General features: G+C 49.7%; 1 protein-coding gene across 2 annotated transcripts in view; it reads left to right on the top strand.

The window, feature by feature from the left end:
* LOC135897617 (neprilysin-1-like) overlaps window positions 1-1029 on the top strand; it is a 58241-nt gene extending 57212 nt beyond the window's left edge. Inside the window, exon 10 of one of the 2 annotated variants that reach the window (XM_065426302.2) lies at window positions 695-1029. In XM_065426302.2, coding sequence (XP_065282374.1) covers window positions 695-796 — 102 coding nt within the window. In that variant the 3' untranslated portion in view covers window positions 797-1029. The remainder of the gene's footprint in view (window positions 1-694) is intronic. The other variant, XM_070538071.1, reaches the window with a different exon arrangement.
* Window positions 1030-20105: the final 19076 nt, after the last annotated feature.

The following is a 20105-nucleotide window of genomic DNA, read 5'->3' as shown; positions in this document are numbered from 1 at the left end:
AAATAACTCGAAGAACGCATCACTTGCTTACTCCGTGTGGCATCAGCACCACAAAACTTTGTTCCATACAGACTTTCGCGCTCACAACACCCATTCACACCTAAGCAGCGAGTAAAGGCACGGAGGTCAACCGCAGAAGCTTCGTCTACATCACGTCGAAGCAAGCGGGTCGAGTCAGAACTCGAGCCGATCCATCCCGACCCGACCGCGTCAACATCCATCTTGCCACGTGGGTTGAGCGAGTCAACGCATCCTTTGCAGGCGAGCCGACAGAATTCGCCTCGATGCTGGCTCGACCCCCGACCCGCTAGCGTTTACATGAAACCGACGACCGGTTTTTCACTCGACAAGCGGCCTTGACCCAACTTTATCCGTTTCATATTAGCGTAGGCGTAGAGAGATGTCCGGATGGCTGCCTTGAACATGTGAAAACAGATGAGAGACAGAATATGTAGGAAACACTACAAAATAACATGATAGTGCAAGTACATTCGCACATTCGGTGAGACAGAATGTTCGCACGAGTTCTTCCACGCCCTTCGTCAATGTAACGTCTTGATAGCGTGCAGGTTTCTCGGCCTGGTCATGTGTTCGAAACCACACCACGACCTACCCTAAGTAAGCTTGTAGTTTCTGCGGTTCTGCAAACTTTCTGCCATTTGTACTTTGCTAATTCTGTTGTTTTTTTTTTCAGAATTCACAAAAGAGTCAGGGTCAGAAAGCAGCGCTCGGGAGCCAAAATGCACGGATCCTGAGAAGGAATGCCGGAAGAACGGTGAAGGCAGTCAGCGAGTAATTTGGCTGGCGAGTGATGACTACAGATATTGCTTCAATATTTCAACGAATGGTTGTCCTGGATTTGGGCTTGCTAGCCTGTATGACTGTTTCTCGTGGTGCATTAGTTGAGACTAAGGGTGAAACGCAGAAACTATTCACAAGTAGCAATAAACAATAGCAAGTTCGGGCAACGTTCTATAACTTTTCAAAGCCACCTACGCACTAGACCTCAGAGAACTGTATGTGGCTTTTCTTTCTTTTCAGAAATTATCAATAATACTTTGCCTCTATCTTTAATTATACTGTTGCGTCAGTGACTTATTCTGCAGTTTTGCATTGAACCACTTGCAACAGAGCGAGGAACTTCTAAGCAGTGCACGCTTTCACCAAATGCTGTGACAAGTTTAACATTATTGTGTCGCAGTTATCGGCGTGCGACGCGGTTTAGGCTAATATTTGTCTTTCTGGAATTTCTATACTGACATTTCAGTGAAGCTCTTTATGCGGATCCTGTGAGGTCGTTGTCGGGGTTCGCTAAAACTTTCATCATCAGCAATGACTCGTGCATCGTCTTCTTCCCCAGCTGGCTCCGTTGCCGCTCGTCATTCCAGTGCAGAATTCCACTTCTCTCCTGTCGTCGTAATGGGGAGGCCGCGTTTACGGGGATATGAGCCATTGCTTAAGGTGGTATGAGCGATTCATTGTCTTACGTTACGAACAGATTTAATTTCGAAGCAATTCAATTTTGAAGAATCGCAAGCGGCAATGCCGGGCGGGTGCTGCTAACCACGCCACCGAGCAAACTCGGGACATCGAACGCAAGCGACAACGGCGGACTGCGGGCATACCATCACTGACGTCGGTCTCTCCGTCGCAGCCTAACGTGTGTGTAACCTCATTAAGAAACACGAGGATGTCAATCGTCAGACCAATCCAATCAATCGTTAGAACGATTGCAGTGCCCGCATCTCCAGTGGTGGGCCTTGCGCCCAATATAGGGAGCTTTGGATTAGTGGTTCCGCAAATTCCATCCCAGCTACAACTATGGGAAGACTACGAGTAGTGCGTACTCTTGAGGAAGAAGCTGCCTACCGCAAAAGCGAAAATAAGGTAACAGAATAGTGATACAAAATATTATCAACATAGACTGCTTGCGGAGTTCTTCTTGTGCGGTGCGACACTCGGTGTAACTAACCCAGCTTCGCTGTTCGACCATCTCCGCGGACTGGAAGGGGTGGTGATATTTATTTAAGAAAGCAATTCGTTTTTCTTAACTTACTTTTGTTATAAAAGGGGCCTTGTTTTGGTCACCCTCACTTCTACCCAACAACCCCAGATCATTTATTCTACTTTTTTGCATAGATGATGATGGTATAAAGTCAATAAATCATAAATAATGTTGAAGGGAAAATACTGCAAGTCACGAAAAGATCCGAGCAACTGTCTCAAGTGAGTTAGGCAGCTACCTGCCAAACAGGTAGTCGTTCAGGCTGAAGAAACTCCAAGGAAACTGAACCATTTATCTTGCGGAGTCAGCTAATCTTATGTTCTTGTTGATGTTTCTTAAAAGCGCTAAAATAATAAGGGGCAAAATGTAACATAGATTGCCCGAAACGGCAACCTCCAAGTGGAGTGTGCGACACACAGTTTATGGTCATAGTATATATATATATATATTGTGAGACGAGGTTTAGGCAGCCAGTCACTTCTTTATTCTCCCGAGACAGAGCCCCACCACCAGGCCCCAAAACGGTGATGATGAGTATGTACAGGTGAGAATATGAAGCGTATGAATAATGCTCACACTAATTTCCCCGCACGCGCAAGCGGCCAGCCAGGCCGCGACTTAGCCAGGAGGGGAACGCCGAACGAATCGTTTTAGGCGCGAAACGTGAACGATCTCCGAACCACGACAACGATGGTCGGAAGAAACGTCTACGGGAGTAACGCGATAGTTCACGGGGGATGTTTGTTCGTTAATAATATAGGGTCCAAGAAAGCGGGATTCAAACTTCTCGCACAAACCGGGTGCACGAATGGGCGTCCAAAGAAGCACTTCCTCTCCGGGACGAAAGGAGACGTCGCGACGAGAGATGTCGTAACGTTGCTTGCGATCTAGCTGACTGACTTCTGTGTTGAAACGAGCACGTTGACGGCATTCCTCAAGTCTCGAAATGAACTGTTCGGGTGTACTGTCTGAGGTGTTAGTTGGAGCATTGAAGAAAGCGGCGTCGATGGTGAATGTCGGTGAACGGCCGAAAACTAGGTAGAAAGGTGAGTATCCCGTAGTTCGTTGGATAGCGGTGTTGTGAGCAAAAGTCACGAAAGGTAAAAGTTTGTCCCAATTGTCGTGGTTTGGCCCGATATACATCGATATCATATCTATTAGTGTGCGATGAAATCGCTCGGTTAAGCCATTTGTTTGTGGGTGATATGCGGATGTCGTCTTATGAACTGTGCCACAAGCTCCGAGTACTTCTGCGAGCATTGTTGACATGAAAGTCTTGCCGCGGTCGCTTAACAGTACACGAGGGGCACCATGGCGCAGCACAATGGCATCTAGAAAGAAGGTGGCGACGTCAGAGGCTGAACTAGAGCGTAGAGGAGCGGTCTCTGCGTAACGTGTGAGCTGGTCAACAGCTGTCACGACCCATCGATGACCCGCTGGCGTTATGGGCAGAGGGCCGACGAGGTCTATCCCAACGATGGCAAACGGTGTCTCGGGACATGGGATGGGCTGTAAAAGCCCAGCAGGAGGCGAAGTCGGTCGTTTCCGCCGTTGACACTGAACGCAAGAAGCGACGTACTTGGCCACAAAGGTAGACATGCCTGGCCAAAAGAAACGGCTCCTAACGCGGTGGTATGTTTTGTGGAATCCCAAATGGCCAGCAGATGGGTCGTCGTGGAAGGCTTCAAGGACTTGTGTGCGCATCGAGCGTGGAAGAATAGGTACCCAGCTGTGTCCGTCGGAGTTGTATATGTAGCGGTACAGCACATCGTTGTCAAGCTTAAATAGTCGCAGTTGTCGACGTAATCGGGCATTTGGAGCAGATGTAGTTCCGCACAGGCGTTGGATGATGCTGTCGCAGTAGGGGTCAGAACGTTGACACGAGGCGAGGGGAGTGAGGCGATTGGAAGATAACGTGTCAGTAACCGAGAGAGGTAATAACGGTAATAACGGGAGTGACGACTTAGTCTCATCATCAAGTGGCGAGCAATGGAGAGATGTACTCGAAGCTAATAATGGCAGCGGGCAGCGAGAGAGAGCGTCGGCATCTTGATGCTTTTTCCCAGACTTGTAGACAACGTCAAAGTCGTACTCTTGTAAGCGTACCACCCAGCGACCAAGTCGTCCGGACAAATTTTTGATTGACGACAACCAGCATAAGGCGTGGTGGTCGGTTATGACCGTGAAATGGCGTCCGTAAAGATATGGTCGAAATTTTTGGATCGCCCAAACTACTGCGAGACATTCCTGTTCTGTGATCGAGTAATTCGTTTCGGCAGGTGTTAGTGCGCGACTGGCATAGGCAACAACTCTCTCTCGTGAGGTGGTATCACGCTGTAAAAGTACAGCACCGATCCCATGGCCACTAGCGTCGGTGTGCAAGCAAGTTGGTGCGTTCTCATCGAAGTGACAGAGGACAGGGTCGCTGGTTAATGCCTGCTTGAGTGCTTGGAAAGAAAGTTCGCATTCATCTGTCCAAGGGAAAGCAGTGCCCGACGTGAGCAACTTGTGTAGCGGCGACGCCATGGCTGCAAAATGACTGATGAAGCGGCGGAAGTAGGATGCCAGGCCTAAGAAACTTCTTAATTGCTTTTGATTTTCAGGGCGAGGGAAGCGATGCACGGCAGCAACCTTTTCGGGATCTGGTCGAACGCCATCTTTGCTGATAAGATGGCCCAATACTTTGATGTTCTTTCTGGCAAAATGGCATTTCTTTGTGTTGAGTTGGAGTCCAGCGTTGGAAATGCAAGTGAAAACTTCGTCCAAGCGCTCAAGGTGCTGACTAAAAGTTGTAGAAAAAATAACGATGTCATCTAAATAGCACAGACAGGTCTTCCACTTAAGGCCACGTAAAACTGTGTCGATCATGCGTTCAAATGTTGCAGGGGCATTACATAAACCGAATGGCATGACGTTGAACTCGTAAAGTCCGTCTGGCGTTGCAAAGGCTGTCTTGTCCTTGTCCGCTTCGTGCATGGGGATTTGCCAGTATCCGGATCGGAGGTCTAGACTAGAGAAATATTCTGCACCCTGGAGGGAGTCAATGGCATCGTCAATTCTTGGCATCGGATATACGTCTTTGCGCGTGATCTTATTAAGGGCTCGATAATCGACGCAGAATCGTACGGAGCCGTCTTTCTTGCGAACCAGCACCACAGGAGACGACCAAGAACTGGAGGATGGCCGAATGATGTCTCTTTTGAGCATGTCATCAACGTTATCCGCAATGATTTTCCGTTCTGCGGAAGACACGCGATACGGGCGGCGGCGTACAACCGAACTGCCTTCGGTTTCGATGCGATGTACTGCGACGGAAGTGCGCCCCAGAAGCTTGGAGTGGACGTCAAATAAGGCTCTGTGTTTGTGCAGGAGCGCCAGAAGATCTTGTTTCTGCGCAGTGGTCAAATCGGGATTTATCGCGGCCGTTAAAGCAGCCGCAGCAGTGTGATAATCAGTTGTGGTAGACAAAGGTGGTGATTCGGTGTGAAGCGGTACCAGCGAAAGAGGTTCGGTGTCAGTAAAGCATGTCACAGTAGAGCCCTGGGAGAGCACAACTGGCGAAGAAGTAGGGTTATGAACAGCGACTGAGGCTCTACCGTCCTGAAACCGTACTAGGCTAGGAGTAAGGCTAAGCCCACCAGAAATGCAGTAACCACTCGGTGCAAGGAACACATCACCATTAATAATAGTGTCAGAAGTCAGCGTCAGAATATGCTCAGTGCCCGCGGGAATGAAACAGTCGGTAGACGTGACAAAACGCAGGCTGTGATCATTGACAGAGGACGAAGATTCAGTGTCTGTCATATGAATAGTTCGCTGACGGCAAGAGATTAAAGCTGAGGCGGAGGACAGGAAGTCCCATCCCAAAATCATCGCGTAAGTGCACGAAGACAGCACGACGAACTGAATGTGGTGGAGGATGCCATCAATGAAAACGCGCGCAGTGCAAACACTGGAGGGCTGAACAAGAACTGTATTAGCACAACGAAGGGGAGGGCCATTATACGGTGTCTTCACTTTTCGCAATCGAGAACACAAGTCAGCACTAATAACGGAAAGCGATGCACCTGTGTCAACCAAGGCTTCGATTCGGACACCTTCAACAAACACCAAAAGTACATTTGACGGGCGCTCCGGAGGCGTTTCACGTTGTCCAAAAGATGCAGCTTTCCCTCCTGAAGCTGCACCATTTAGTTTTCCGGGCGGTGATCGGAGGACGAAGTAGCCGGTCGTAGAGGGGAAGAAGAGCGCCGCATCGGTGATGGAGAGCGACGACGCGGGAAACGCGATGAACTGGCAGTGTTGAAGTCCTGTGGAGATGGGGAACGTGGTGGATAATAACCGTAGTCAGAACGCCGACGTCGTGGTACAGGGCCAGAAAACTGATCCCTTTCAAAGCCGTCATAGCCACGTCTTTCATCTTGCTGACGGCGTCGGCAAAACCTGGAAATGTGGCCACGGATGCCGCAGTAGTAACAAACCGGTCGAGGTGGGCTCCATGCGTTATAAGACGGAACAGGCGATGGTCCTGCAGTGATATGATTCAGGGACATGTGCGGTGCAGGTGCCTGTTGTGGTGGCTGCTGGGGGGGTGGCGCTATAGAGGCAACCTGAGCGTACGTTGGCGTATGGATAGGGTGCGGGCTCGTGATTTGCGGGCAGGTCACGGCAGCAAGCTCTTCCCTCACGATATGGCGTAAGCCGCCACCAGGAGGCGTCAGATGGACCTCAGGAGGGTTTGACGAAGCTTGGGCGTGCAGTTCCTCACGGATGATGGAGCGAATCAAAGCACGTAGCTCGCTGTCGTTGGACGCCTTGAAATCAGATGTGTCAGGGTGTAAGCGGAGCATATGAAGGTCATCGAGACGCTGACACGTACTGATGATGTCGGCGACGGTAGTGGGATTCAGCACTACAAGAGCATTGAATGCCGCAGTCCCTATACCCTTGAGCAGGTGGCGTACACGGTCACTCTCTGCCATCGAGGTGTTCACGCGGCGGCAGAGGGCGAGGACGTCCTCTATGTACGAAGTGTAGGACTCGCCTGAGTGCTGTACACGCTCAGCAAGCTTCTTCTTAGCGATATCGGAGCGGACAGACGAGTTCGCGAAAATCTGGCGTAGCTGGTGTTTAAAGATGCTCCAGTTGACCAAATCGAGCTCATGATTGTAAAACCATGTTTTCGCAACTCCGGTTAGGTAGAAGGCGACGTGAGCAAGTTTTGCTGATTCGTTCCAGTGGTTAAAGTCACTCACGCGCTCGTATAGCTCCAACCAGTCTTCAACGTCGTCACCTGGAAGCCCAGCAAATACCGGTGGATCCTTCTGAGGGGTGGTGACTGTCCAAGAAGGGGTTCCCGCAGAAGTCGGCAAGGTGGATGTCGTGGTACTGGTCTGCTGGTCTTGCGACATGGTCGAGTGTAGTTGGTAGAGGCGGCGACCCGAGCGGAGCTCCAGGGATGTAGCGTAGGTGAGGCTGGAGAGAGACCCGGAGCGAGAGGGCGAAGGGACCGGACAGCACACTCCACCACTTGTGAGACGAGGTTTAGGCAGCCAGTCACTTCTTTATTCTCCCGAGACAGAGCCCCACCACCAGGCCCCAAAACGGTGATGATGAGTATGTACAGGTGAGAATATGAAGCGTATGAATAATGCTCACAATATATATATATATATATATATGTTACCCCCCCCCCTCTTATCCCCCTCCTTCGTCTAGGATAAGTAAAATGTTTGCATTGGTCACCTGAAATATACCAATTTAGCGAAGGAGTTGTCATTTGGGCAAATAGACGGGTGCACATGATGAAGAAAACACTGTGACATTACGGTGAATGACGAATGAAAATACACACACTCGTGTTCTCCCTCAATATCAGATTTTGTGTTAAGACAAGGCAGTATATTTCACCCTTGTCAAGTACAGTGAAAAAATCACTTGAAATATTAGTTTGGGCGGTGCTAGGCGGCTGCACACGATTACAATAATGTGCCATGTGACCGGCGTAGCCGCACCCAAAGCATATTGGCCGGTTGTCGGGGATATGCCACCGTTTCGCTGGGGCAGCTCCTATCCAAGTCATAGGACGCGTAATACGGGGCGGCTGCTGACATGACTGCATAGGAGGCTGAAGTTCGGGCCTCGCCACGACGTCACCTTAACGGAGAGGCACACTCGGAGAGAGTAGTTAGGTCTTCCCGACGATTTCAGCGTAGCTAATTGGAGCAGTCACCGGGGCCTGTTGGGGCGTCGCAACGACTTCAGCGCATCTTAGGGGTACCACCGCAGGAAGATGTCGGCGCTAGTCTGGCAAGACTTCGTCGATTTCTCGCTCGATCGTGTGACGGAGCGGAGTCATAAAATTCGAGGCACGCTGTTGTGTATGCAGCGGGTGAGCGAGGATCAAGGAGAGCTAGCATGCTGCTTCCTCCCGGACCAACGCTCTCATTTCTGCAAGCAGCACTGACTGGTCGGAGATGGTAGCCAAACCAGCAATATGTTCATGTCAACGACATGTCAACGAGCGCTGCCTGGGTAGCTACTGGTAGCTTTGGCATAGAGTGACGATATCGGTCATGGACTGAGGATTATTTGTGGGAAGCATGTTGAAAGCATCGTCCTCTACTCCTTTCATGACATTTCGGATTTTTTCGGACTCTGACATCCGAAAAAATCCGAAATGTCGGATTTTTTTTGTCGGATTCTGACAGTCGCGTTGACTGTCTTACACAAGTCCAGAACATCTTCAATGTAGCTGATAAATAATTGACCCGGCTGCTGTGCAGGCGCGTGCAAACGCGATTCCGCGCGCAGCTTGCGCACGGCAGGGCGACCAAGCATAGCCACTAAAGAGGTCTTGAAGGAGGACCGCGTTGGAAAATCGGTCTCATGGTTGTGGTACCATAGACTGGCGACACCCGCGATGTAGTAGAGCAGTTTGGTCATTTTGTCGGACCAACGCTGTCATACGTCATCAACCAGTCCTCCACATCGATGTCGTCCGCGCCGCTTAACATGGCAGGGTCCCTATGACGAGGTACACCAGAGTATATGAATGACTGAGGAGGCGCTTGCGGTGAAGGAGTAGGAATTATTTGCTTGGTTACGACTTCAGGCATGGTTGAGCGGAGGGTACGGGTTCGAACTTACAGGATGGGTGTTGTAGGCCGAAGCACTCTCCCCAACTCGTAAAGGTGTTTATTAGTCACCAGCACTTGGGCCGACCGTCAGATTTGGTTTGGCTTGGTAACTACCGATATGGCTCGAGCCACTACGGGGGATAGGCCATGAATCCGCCAGCAGTAGGTTAAAAGGGAAGAATACCTAAATGAAATTTTTTTAAGAATGATATTATAAACGAATATCAATCTTTACTATAAATTTGAAGGCTATATTATTTTGAAATCTTGTTACGCGAAGGACAGGTCAGTAAGACGAGAAACTATTTACACGCTATATTTACAACAGTGGTTGCAGCGCTGACCGTTTAGATTCCCAGCGCGAGCCCAGTTCGTCCTTCCTCCTCTTTTCTCGAGTGATGGCGCCCACGCGCCTCGTTCAAACAATCAAATACCACACGCGTGTATCTTAATTCCCCGGCGGCAGAAGCGACGTCCCGGAGCATCTAAATGTCATCACTGGGAGAGTGGTACTGCTTCAGTCGTGTAGCGTGCATGATATCACTGGACTGGGAAGCAGATGGAGGCGTCAGGGGCGATCTCGTAGGTAACGGGAGTCACGACAGGAAGCACTCGGTATGGGCCAATGTAACAAGACAGCAGTTTTTCTGACAGGCCGACCTGACGCGACGGAGACCATAGAAGCACCAAACAACCAGGCGGGAAGTGCACGTCTCGGTGTCGCCGGTCGTACAAACGCCTTTGACTCTCTTTGGATTTCAGAAGGCAGTCATGGGCAGTTTCCCTTGCGTGGACACAGCGGGCGATGGCGTCAAGTGCATATTCACTGGAGGAGTGGTGGTTCTCGGCCGAACAGTGTTAAGAACGGCCCAGCTGAGGTGCAAGTGTTGCCAGCCAGTTGCGACAACGGGCGTCAACGCTTCCTGGAGCGCCGCCGCAAACCTCTAGCCACGGCATCACTAAGTCGCCATTGTGACTGAATGCGTTCGGCGGGACAACTATAGTTACTGAACCCACCAACGCCGCCCTGTTCTGCTATGAGTGGGGGAGTTGCCACGGGAACGTCGACGAAGGCCCCTTCCCACGCGCCGACCAAGACGCAGGACAATGGCTACCCGGACACGCTACCGGGGTCAGCTCCGAGTTCTACGAAGCCCCTCTGACGTCGGCTCCGGACCATGTACCTGTGTGTGTGTGTGTGTGTGTGTGTGTGTGTGTGTGTGTGTGTGTGTGTGTGTGTGTGTGTGTGTGTGTGTGTGTGTGTGTGTGTGTGTGTGTGTGTGTGTGTGTGTGTGTGTGTGTGTGTGTGTGTGTGTGTGTGTGTGTGTGTGTGTGTGTGTGTGTGTGTGTGTGTGTGTGTGTGTGTGTGTGTGTGTGTGTGTAAGCCGTCCCGGGGAGAGGCGGCGTGTTTACAATGACAGGACGAACGTTTCACTCCCCTTGGAATCAAGGGGGCAAGGGGGGACCGAGTGCTTATAATTCGTGTTGTGTGAATGCTCGACACACTTTTCTTAAGCAGTCATGTTGGACTGAGACACTCTCTAAAGCAGTCGTGTTAGACTGACGTACTTTCTCTCGCAGTCATGCTAGACTGATGAACTGCATGTAAATACTGTAAATAAACCCGTATTCCTCGTTCTCGATGAGAAGCAGTCCTTCCCTTCATCAACGTCCTCAGCGTGGATAAGTTGGACAACGGCATGGGCCACCTACCTTCGAATTCATGCCGGACTCCAATCTTGACAACGGGCTACGAGCGATGGGATTGTGACCCCAATCCTCACAACAGAATGAAAAATGGGGAATAACCGGCTGTGTCGTGGCGCGAGGAATTATAAGCAAATGTGACAAACGGTACAGCGAGGTCCAAGTCAGTGTGGCCTGAAGAGACATATTTCGCGATCATGTCTGTAAGAGTGCGATTGAGATGCTCCGTGAGGCCATTTGTTTGTGGATGGTATGACGTCGATAGCTTGTGCCTCGTGGCACAGCACTGCAGCATGCCCGCGATAACTTTTTGTAGGAACGTCCGGCCACGGTCTGTGAGAAGTTGTCGCGGAGCTCCATGTAATAAAATCACGTCGCGTAGAAGAAAATCGGTGACATCTGTGGCGCTGCTTGTAGGAGGCGCTCGAGTGATGGCGTAGCGCGTGATGTAATCCGTGGCCACAGCGATCCACCTGTTCCCAGAGATAGAAAGAGGAAAAGGGCCAAGTAAGTTCAAACCAACCCGAAAGAATGGTTCCGCGGGAATGACGAGTGGTTGAAGGTACCCAGCATGGAGCGTCGATGGTGTCTTGCGTCGTTGGCATTTTTCACACGCAGCTATGTATCTTCGAAAGGAGCGAGCAAGCCCTGGCCAAAAGAAGCATCGGCGGATCCGGTCGTAGGTACGTGACACACCGAGGTGACCGGCAGTGGGGAGGTCGTGAAGTTCATGGAGATCAGCCAAACGAAGGTGTTTAGAGATCACAAGGAGTAATGCTGCGCCGTCGGGGTGAACATTGTGGAGGTAGAGTACGCCATCTTGAAGTGTGAATACGCGAAGGGAATTGTCGGCAAGTTACGATTCAAGACGGTCGATGATGATACGCAAGGACGGGTCACGGCGCTACTCGTCGGCGACATGGAGCAGGGGAAAAACAGAGAGAGCACAGGCGTCGGTGTCATTATCAGACGTAAAGTTCGCGTCTTCGACTGCGTCGCGAGATAGGCAATCTGCGTCCTGGTGCTGGCGTCCAGACTCGTAAATCACTGTGTAGGGATATTCTTGTAGTCGGAGGGCCCAACGACCGAGCCGGCCAGTAGGATCGTTGAGCGACGAAAGCCAACAGAGTGCATGATGGTCTGTGATTACTGAGAAGGGCTTGCCATATAAATATGGGTGGAACTTTGAAACAGCCCAGACAAGAGCCAGACATTCGCACTCGGTAATAGAATAGTTGCGCTCTGCAGTTGTCAGGAGCCGGCTAGCGTAGGCTATAACGCGGTCGTGTCCATGTTGGCGTTGCGATAAGACGACGCCGATCCCATAACCACTGGCATCGGTTTGGACCTCAGTAAGAATTCGATGCCAAAACGATGGATCGATTGGTTCGTTAAAATTCACCCCCACCGTCGGCGTCCGAGACACACCGTCAGAGACGGTCTGCACAGGTGGCTCAATGGGCGACTCAGGTTCGAAAGGACAAAGCCGCTGCAGTAACGAACGAACAACAACTTGTATTTACAGATAAAATTACAAAGTTCGGTTACAAGATTGCATAGTTTCAACAGTACATCGGTTACAAATGGCTACACTGGTTTGGACCACATAGGGCGACCCTATTTCGGCAGAGCCGATGGTGCTTAGCACCGAAGCCAGGTCCAGAACTGCCCTTCGGAGCTCTGCGGCCGCATTTTGTAGACGCAACGCTCCGCCCACAATCTTTACTGGCGAATTGCCGCCGGGTTGCGTCTCAACTGGACAATCCATTCACCAATCACTGCGTTCAGCAGAACTTGCGTGCGGGATTGGCCAGTCGAACAACGAAAAGTCAAAGAACATCTTTTTTTTAGTACAGTTCACGGTGTAGAATCCTCACCCGAAATACACAATATACAACAACAAAGGGGTGAGGGTCATGCCAGCTGTACACATCGCAAGTTCCGAGCAACGGCTCTCGAGCACAGCCGGCGCAACAAGCACTGACTAACAAAATACATTCACAAATCCCTAAAGCCTGGGAACGTCGGGACCATGTTTTCCAGTGCTCGAACATGTGCGCGACGCGATCGGATTCCAAGAACCCGCAGGCCATGCGGCGCCTTAAACAAGCAATTGTTTGCAAGCCAAACTGTCACAGAGGAGCCCGGGATAATTGCCCACCCGCCGAGGTCGGCCTCGTGTCCGGGCCGTAAGCCGAAGAAGACGTTCCCACGGCGCCTCGGAACCGAGACAAAACCGCAGGGTCTTTTGCGGCTCAAAGAATCCCTACGCCGGTCAGCGCGCGGTGCAAAGCCGTCAAAGTCAATGAGGCTGGCGCGCCTGCTTGAGGCCGCGCTATCTCTGTTGCCCGCGGCTAGACCCGACCCAAGCACTCTTCAAGGGCGCCGATGAGAGCACCGCGGAAGTCAGACGGGCCCACCCGTTACGGCGTTTGACGCCCAGTCGGGGAGATCCCAGCTGGGAAGGAGTTTACCCCCGCCAGCCGGCCGCGCGCAAGGGAAACGCCTGTGGGGATCCCCAGGAAGCACAATGCGACGGGGGTCCGAAGCTCCCTTTTTTACTGTGAGGCGCGACCGCAAACGTGGCGCTGATGGCCTTCTGCGCTCCCCGAACTGTGCGGCAGCCCTGGGTGCCGACGGCGTGGTTACTCTGCTTGCTTGCAACGCTCTGGGTCAACCGTTAACAGCCATTACTCCAGTGTGGAAACAATCTCGTCGAGACGCATGTCCCCTGCCCAGATGGCCCGCGCCGTCCGTATGGGTTTGTTTTGCAGCCGCCCGTAGCGGGGCTTACAACCTCTGTAGGGGCGGACGGGTCAGAGTGGGCCAAGACCGGTGGATTGGTAAGAATCGTGATAAGGCGGGAAAACGCGGCAGCCTGAGGGGATCCCCACGTAAAAGGCACGCCTTTCTTGAAAAATTAAGTGAGTGGTCGAGCGATTGCTGCGAAATCTTTCACGAACCGTCGGAAATAAGAACAGGGCCCCACAAAACTCCGGACGTCTTTGACAGACTGAGGAAGACGAAAAGCCGTTACTGCTGGAACCTACTCCGGGTCGGGTTGTACTCCGGAAGCATCGACGAGATGGCCTAGCACTGTAATATGTCGGCGCCTGAAGTGGCACTTCGATAAATTTAATAGGAGCCCAGCCTTGCGTAAGACGTCAAGGATAGCTGCGATGCGCTCAAGGTGCATCTCAAATTTAGGAGAAAACACAAGGACGTAGTCGAGGTAACAAAGCCAGGTTGACCATTTCAATCATTGAAGCAGAGAGTCGATCATCCTTTCGAACGTGGCGGGGGCATTGCATAAACCAAACGGGATAACCTTGAATTGGTAGAGGTCACCTGGAGAGATGAAAGCGGTCTTTTCTAGGTCTTGCTCATCGATGGAAATCTGCCAATAACCAGATCGAAGGTCCATGGACGAAAAGTATTTGGCACCGTGAAGACAGTCGAGAGCGTCGTCGATTCGTGGCAAAGGGTAAACGTCTTTTTTTAGTAATTCGGTTTAGGTTACGGTAATCAACGCAGAAACTCCACGTGCCATCTTTATTTTTGGCGAGCATAACCGGCGACGCCCAAGGACGTAGCCTAGTTGACCGCGTACTTGTTCATATAGCTGGCTTTCGCAAATGGACAAAACGATGCGGCTGCAGAATCGCGAGATTTGCCCTTTTTATCGACAAATGTGCCCCACACAAGATACAGGTGCTATGGCACGTGAATGTAATTTTCTAACCAGCGAATTCCACTTTTCTCTTGCAACTGCTAGATCAAGGCCAGTGCAACATACACGACCGCACAATAATGTTCCAGCAAATTCGGCTAAATCTCGAGCCCAAGGCTGAGCAAACCACTGTAGCTAAACATTCGCAAAGCCATCTTAAATTATTACAAGTGCTTGGTTTACGTGTCATCAGACGTCATCCGTAATTGCTTGCGGAAGCCTGGACTCTTTAAACATCACGACGACGCTAGCGGCGCACTTGACGAGCGTGCTGATGACAGCGACTGTTCGAGCCAGGCTGCAGAGCTCCAGGAATAACTCAACTCACGCGCCATTTATTACAACACAGCAGTGGGTGTCATGGCACGTCGCAGTTGATGATGAAGGGACGACCTGCTCGGAACTGATGACTGGCGACATTGTCGAAGCCATCAATGAAGTGAAGGAGGCGAAGGTGGATGGAGACAGCAGTTAAGAAGGCTCTGTAGTAAAAAAAAAAAGGATGGCGACACCGGAGGCAGTCACGGCGTTCAACTCTCTGCAGCTGTAGTGTAGGCATCCCAGCGGAGCATGCCATGAATCTCGATGTCACAAGGGCTGCTGCAGTCGCACATTCCGTCAGATAAACTACGCAGAATAAAAATTGGTGACTTCTTTTCCCTGGTACCCTTGAGTTCTTGTTAAATAAATGTTTTCTTTTCCTTAACGCGTGTGGCCTGCTATATTCCAGCTGTTCACGATGCGTTTGACTGGTACAATATTAATCGAATTAAGATTGGCCGTTGAGTGACGCCAAACTGGTCATATTCCTTTGCAATGTCACCTAAATGAAATACATACACTAATAATCGCTTTAATGGTATATATAGCCTTTGAAGAAGACAAAAGATTTGGATACGCGGATTTACTCCGTACAGCGATCGCGCTTAGAGGGGAAAAAAAGCTTTTCTATGCTCACGTTAACTTTTATTACGCAGTCATCATAATCCGGAATGTGAGCTAAATACAAATGCAACTCATTCGTGGTATAGCGACGGGGTTCGCTGCCGCTCTCACTGTATAGATATAAAGAACAGGTGGTTGCAAATATGTTGTCTTGATCAATATTTTTTAAATTTTTTTATGAAATAATACTCGAAGAAACTACGAGTGATCATGTGTGATCACCGTGTAACTCGTAGCAGGGATGCGATGGTAACTAACGAATGAAAAAAGTCGCATTTTCGCCCGAAAGGCGAAGCATCGAATGCGACAACAAATTAATAGACAGCTTTATGAGGCTCAGTAGTTTACCAGCCAAGTAAACTTGCAAAGATTCGCTTACAAACTAAATTAAGAAGCACGGTGTCACTCATGCACAGACAAACGTGAACACGTCTCACTCAATGATTGCGGAAACTCGTTGTCAAAGCGCTGGAGTGAGGAAGCACGGCAGCAGCAGCGAAGCGAAGTGGCCGTCGTGCTGCGTCTCGTTTCAACGCGAACAAAGCGTCGAAAGCACAGCACATGCGAAGCTAGCAGCACTCGGCGCATTTTGGCCACATCGCAGATCACTTTCAAGATAGCACGCCCACGCGGCCACGCCTACGCAGCTGCCGCCAAAGTGGAAAGCCCCCTCCTTCCCCCCCTCCCCTGCCTGGAGCCTCGCGCGCGACGGAAGACGGTGCGCTTCTTCCCCGTTTTCTTCCCTTGCGCGCCTGCGATTGAGCCGCGATCGTCGGCCGACCCTCTCAAGCTTTCACTCGCACACAAAGCATACGACGTTCGGTGACAATGTTATCGTCATTAGACCATACGAAATATCAGGGCGATGGCGGCGGCCACGGCAGAAATGTTCCTGGACTATCTGTATATTTGCTATCGCAATAAAAGGCCCAATAATTATGGATATAGTGCTTGATTCACCTATTCTGAGACCGAGGTGTCATTCGAACATTTTTCTTGCCCCGCTAATAGCCAATTCACTTCTTCATTGCTCCTGGGTGGAGACCGCTTTCTTCAATTTATTGCTTTCCTGGAAACTCATTTCACCTCGCCAGTTCGCGGTTTACCCGTATGCGTGGTTTCCACGCATACGGGTAAACTTTATAGCCAGAGACAATGCCACGCAGCTGGACAGAACAAATTTGATATTGTATGCCGTCGCTTGGATATACTCAAACTATTTCTTTTTCATTCCGCCTGGTTAGATAATTAGATTTCATTAATTATACAACTTCTCAAATATTATAGACGAAAAGCGTCAATGAGAAAATTGTAGAGCTACATGAAAAACTCCCTATGATGCTTTCTGTTGCTCAATACGTGCTACATAAAAGTGTTTCCGAGCGTGAATGAAGGCCGCAAATGCGCGCAAAATAGCCGCGTGACTGGCCGCTCGAGACACTTTGCGTATATTCGTCGGCTTCCTTCACGCTCGGAAAAACTGTTTTATGGAGCACGTATTGATTAACAGAAAGCTGTATCAGCAGTTGATTAGGTAAGACTAATTATCTAATTAGGCGGAATGAAAAAAGCTGCTTGAGTATCTCCAAGCGACGGCAAGCAGCATTACCTTGGTTCTGTCCACTTAGGTGGCATTTGCTTTTTTACCCCCTGTATATTACCAGAGATTATATTTACCCCCTGTATATTATCAGAGACCAGCTTATTGGCAAATGCCTGTTACGAGTCACACATGAACGTATGAGCAGGACTTATGGATTAAGAAGTGGTTGAGCACTGGCTTTATAGAGCTTATAAGGGCCGATTTGGGTCATTTGAGCCCATATAGGCCTATTTTGGTGTTTAGCGCGTGAAAATGCTTTTAGGGGTTTTCATTATGTTTCAAAAACACATTCTTCTTTCCACAAGACCAAGCAGCATCGCCAGATGTTGCTTCTGATGATAGCGCACCTGACAATGTAGCCTAACAAATAAGTGCTTGCGCGTCAACGCTTATTGATCTTTAAAGGTTCTCTCAGCATCTGCCTGACACTGTTAGCAATGAAAGCAAAAATATCATGAAAAGCTTGTCTCTTCGACAGAGGACACGTCACTGAAGTGGAGCCCACTGTGCATGTCTTCAGCGGAAGCTGCTGTTCATGCGATGAGATCTTAGGGTCTTTACGTGTGCTTGCGCACCTTGATCCAGGGAGGGGACCGGAACAATTCTGTTCAACTTTGTCTTGTTTTGAAGCTGTATGTGGTGGGCTGGGCTGCAGTTGTAATAAAAGCACTCAACGAGCAAAACTACAGCGTTGAAATTCCTGAGCGCGATGCAACATTGTTTCGTGTGACAATGATAGAGAAAGAAGGAAGGATGCAAAGCTCTCCGTTGAATCTACAGACCAGTACGTACATGATAAAAAGTAAATTTCTCTTCAGATCTCCAACAAACTTTCCTTGTTGCTACAACCCGAAGAATTGGCTTGTCCTTTTGTGCTTTACCTAGTCACTGCGTCCGCTCCAAATACAAAAGCAGATAAAAAGCTCTTTCGCATGCAGTGTGTGGTGGTTTGGTATCTTCATTTGATTTTTGTTCCAATACATGGCGAAATATGGTTCACTGTTCTTCGAAAGCATGTTAAAATCTGCTATCTAGGACCAGTACAAGAACCATAACCGGAGTTTATTTTCATACCTGAAGATGTCTAGGTTTTCTCTATCGTTTGAAGAAGCAATTGTATTAAAGTACATCTGAATGAAATGCGTTTGCGTTGCTCCGGACCAAGAGCTCCGTTCCCGTTTGTTTTGTTCTTCCCCGCGTACTCAAAAAGTACAAGACGCGTATTTGTGAATATTACGTTCCGTTCCTTTTCTTACTAATTTGCCCTGTCGAGATGTCCTCCATGAACAGACGCAAAGCTGGGAAGCATCACGTTTATTAACTTTATTGCATTTATTGCATATTTTAATTGCAAAGGCACATTTTTGTTCATTGCGCTTTCCTCTCTTCCACTGCTGGGTACTGCCCCTCAGGTCATCTTTTGGCTTTGTCAGGTGTGCTTTTGTGCGCTGCTATTTAATTCCAACATCATTGTTAATATTCCTTTGCCGGAAAAACCCTTGGAAGTCCTGTTCTGCTAAGCGCATCAGCAGGGGTGTTGCTGACTTTTGAATTTTCGTCAGCACCCGGAAATGCCAGCCCCGGAGCACCAATTTGTATTTGGGAAACAAAAAAAGTTGCAGGAGGCTAAATGCGGCTAAAGAGGGGGGTGTTCCTACACACTGATGGGACTGTATGCAAAACAACCACCATCAATGCATAGTGCGCAGGGCCATTATTGTAGTGTAGAATGCAGCGCCTCTCTTTCGAATAGTCTGGTCGCACCATGCGCACACGATGTTTCATATGCTTCAGGATCTCAATTAGGGAACTGCATGGACACTTTCCTGTTCAGGCACAGATTCTTGGTGCACAATTCCAAGGCAGTAAAAAATAAGCGATCACCCAACCTTTATGATTGCTTTGTTTTTCCGCGCATTTTTTTTTTTTTTGCTTTTACTCGTCTTTCGTTTTCGCACTCCTTGCTCTGCGACATCAGCTCGATGTTTTATTCGTAAATTTAGGTTCCCTGGCCGGTCACCACCTTCTGCAAGAATTTATCGTTGTCATCTCAAGTTTTCCAGTCAATGCAATATTCTTTTTGTCGCAATTTTTGCTCAGGAGTGAGCAGCTTCAGTAGCACCTTGGCGCAAACCTATTTCATTTGCGAAATTTTAGTCAGAAATTGGAGGAAGATAGGCGTTTTGCAATATTTGTTCAATTTCTGCACCATCCTTGCCCAATTTCACAAGAAATTAGGTACAGATGCTTTGTTTCATCTGCTCGGCGATCCCCATTTTGACAGGCTAAACGATGGTTGCAATATAATTGCAATCATAAAATTCACCCTCTTAATGGAGTAGTCCGGCCTATACTAAAGCGAGAGAGGGTGATTGTAAAGAGTAAGAGGTGCTATTTTCAACCATTTAGGAACCACGGCTCAACGCCTTGGCGGAAGAGGATATAAAGCAGAATGAAGAGAAATAAGGACAAGATGGTCACAGAAGCTATGTATGTCAGCGGCAGCCAGGTGGCGCATTTACAAGAACGCCGTTTCACCGTTTTCTTTTTTTCCAGTGGTACCACTGCATTCTCCCACTTCTTCGGTTACTCACTTCATGAACTTTTACGCGCAAGCGTAACTGTCCAGTTCTTCAAATCAGTGGTGCCCGTCCGAAGCCGCGAAGCAAGCGAACGAGGAAGGCGCCTGCAGGCGAAGAAAATCGCGCGACGGGGAAAGTACGAAGGAACGCGAGCGCGCGGTAATATAACGCCACCTAGAGGAAAGTGTAGCTAACGTTGAGCGAAGGCGGCAAAGACAAACGAGGCGAAGCGTCGCGGAGGACGGACGGACGGAAAAAACTTTAATGGAAAAAGGACCTGCGAGGTTGCCAGCCCGGGCTCAGACCACCCGGGCATTGTGTGCGGTGAGGCATAGCCTTTCCACCGCTGCCCGGGCCCGCTGGATAGCCCATAATTGGTCGTGTATTTCTGAGC

The sequence above is a fragment of the Dermacentor albipictus genome, chromosome 4 (assembly GCF_038994185.2).
Source record: "Dermacentor albipictus isolate Rhodes 1998 colony chromosome 4, USDA_Dalb.pri_finalv2, whole genome shotgun sequence".
Classification (NCBI taxonomy): Eukaryota; Metazoa; Arthropoda; class Arachnida; order Ixodida; family Ixodidae; genus Dermacentor; species Dermacentor albipictus.
This window is presented reverse-complemented; position numbering and strand designations above follow the sequence as displayed.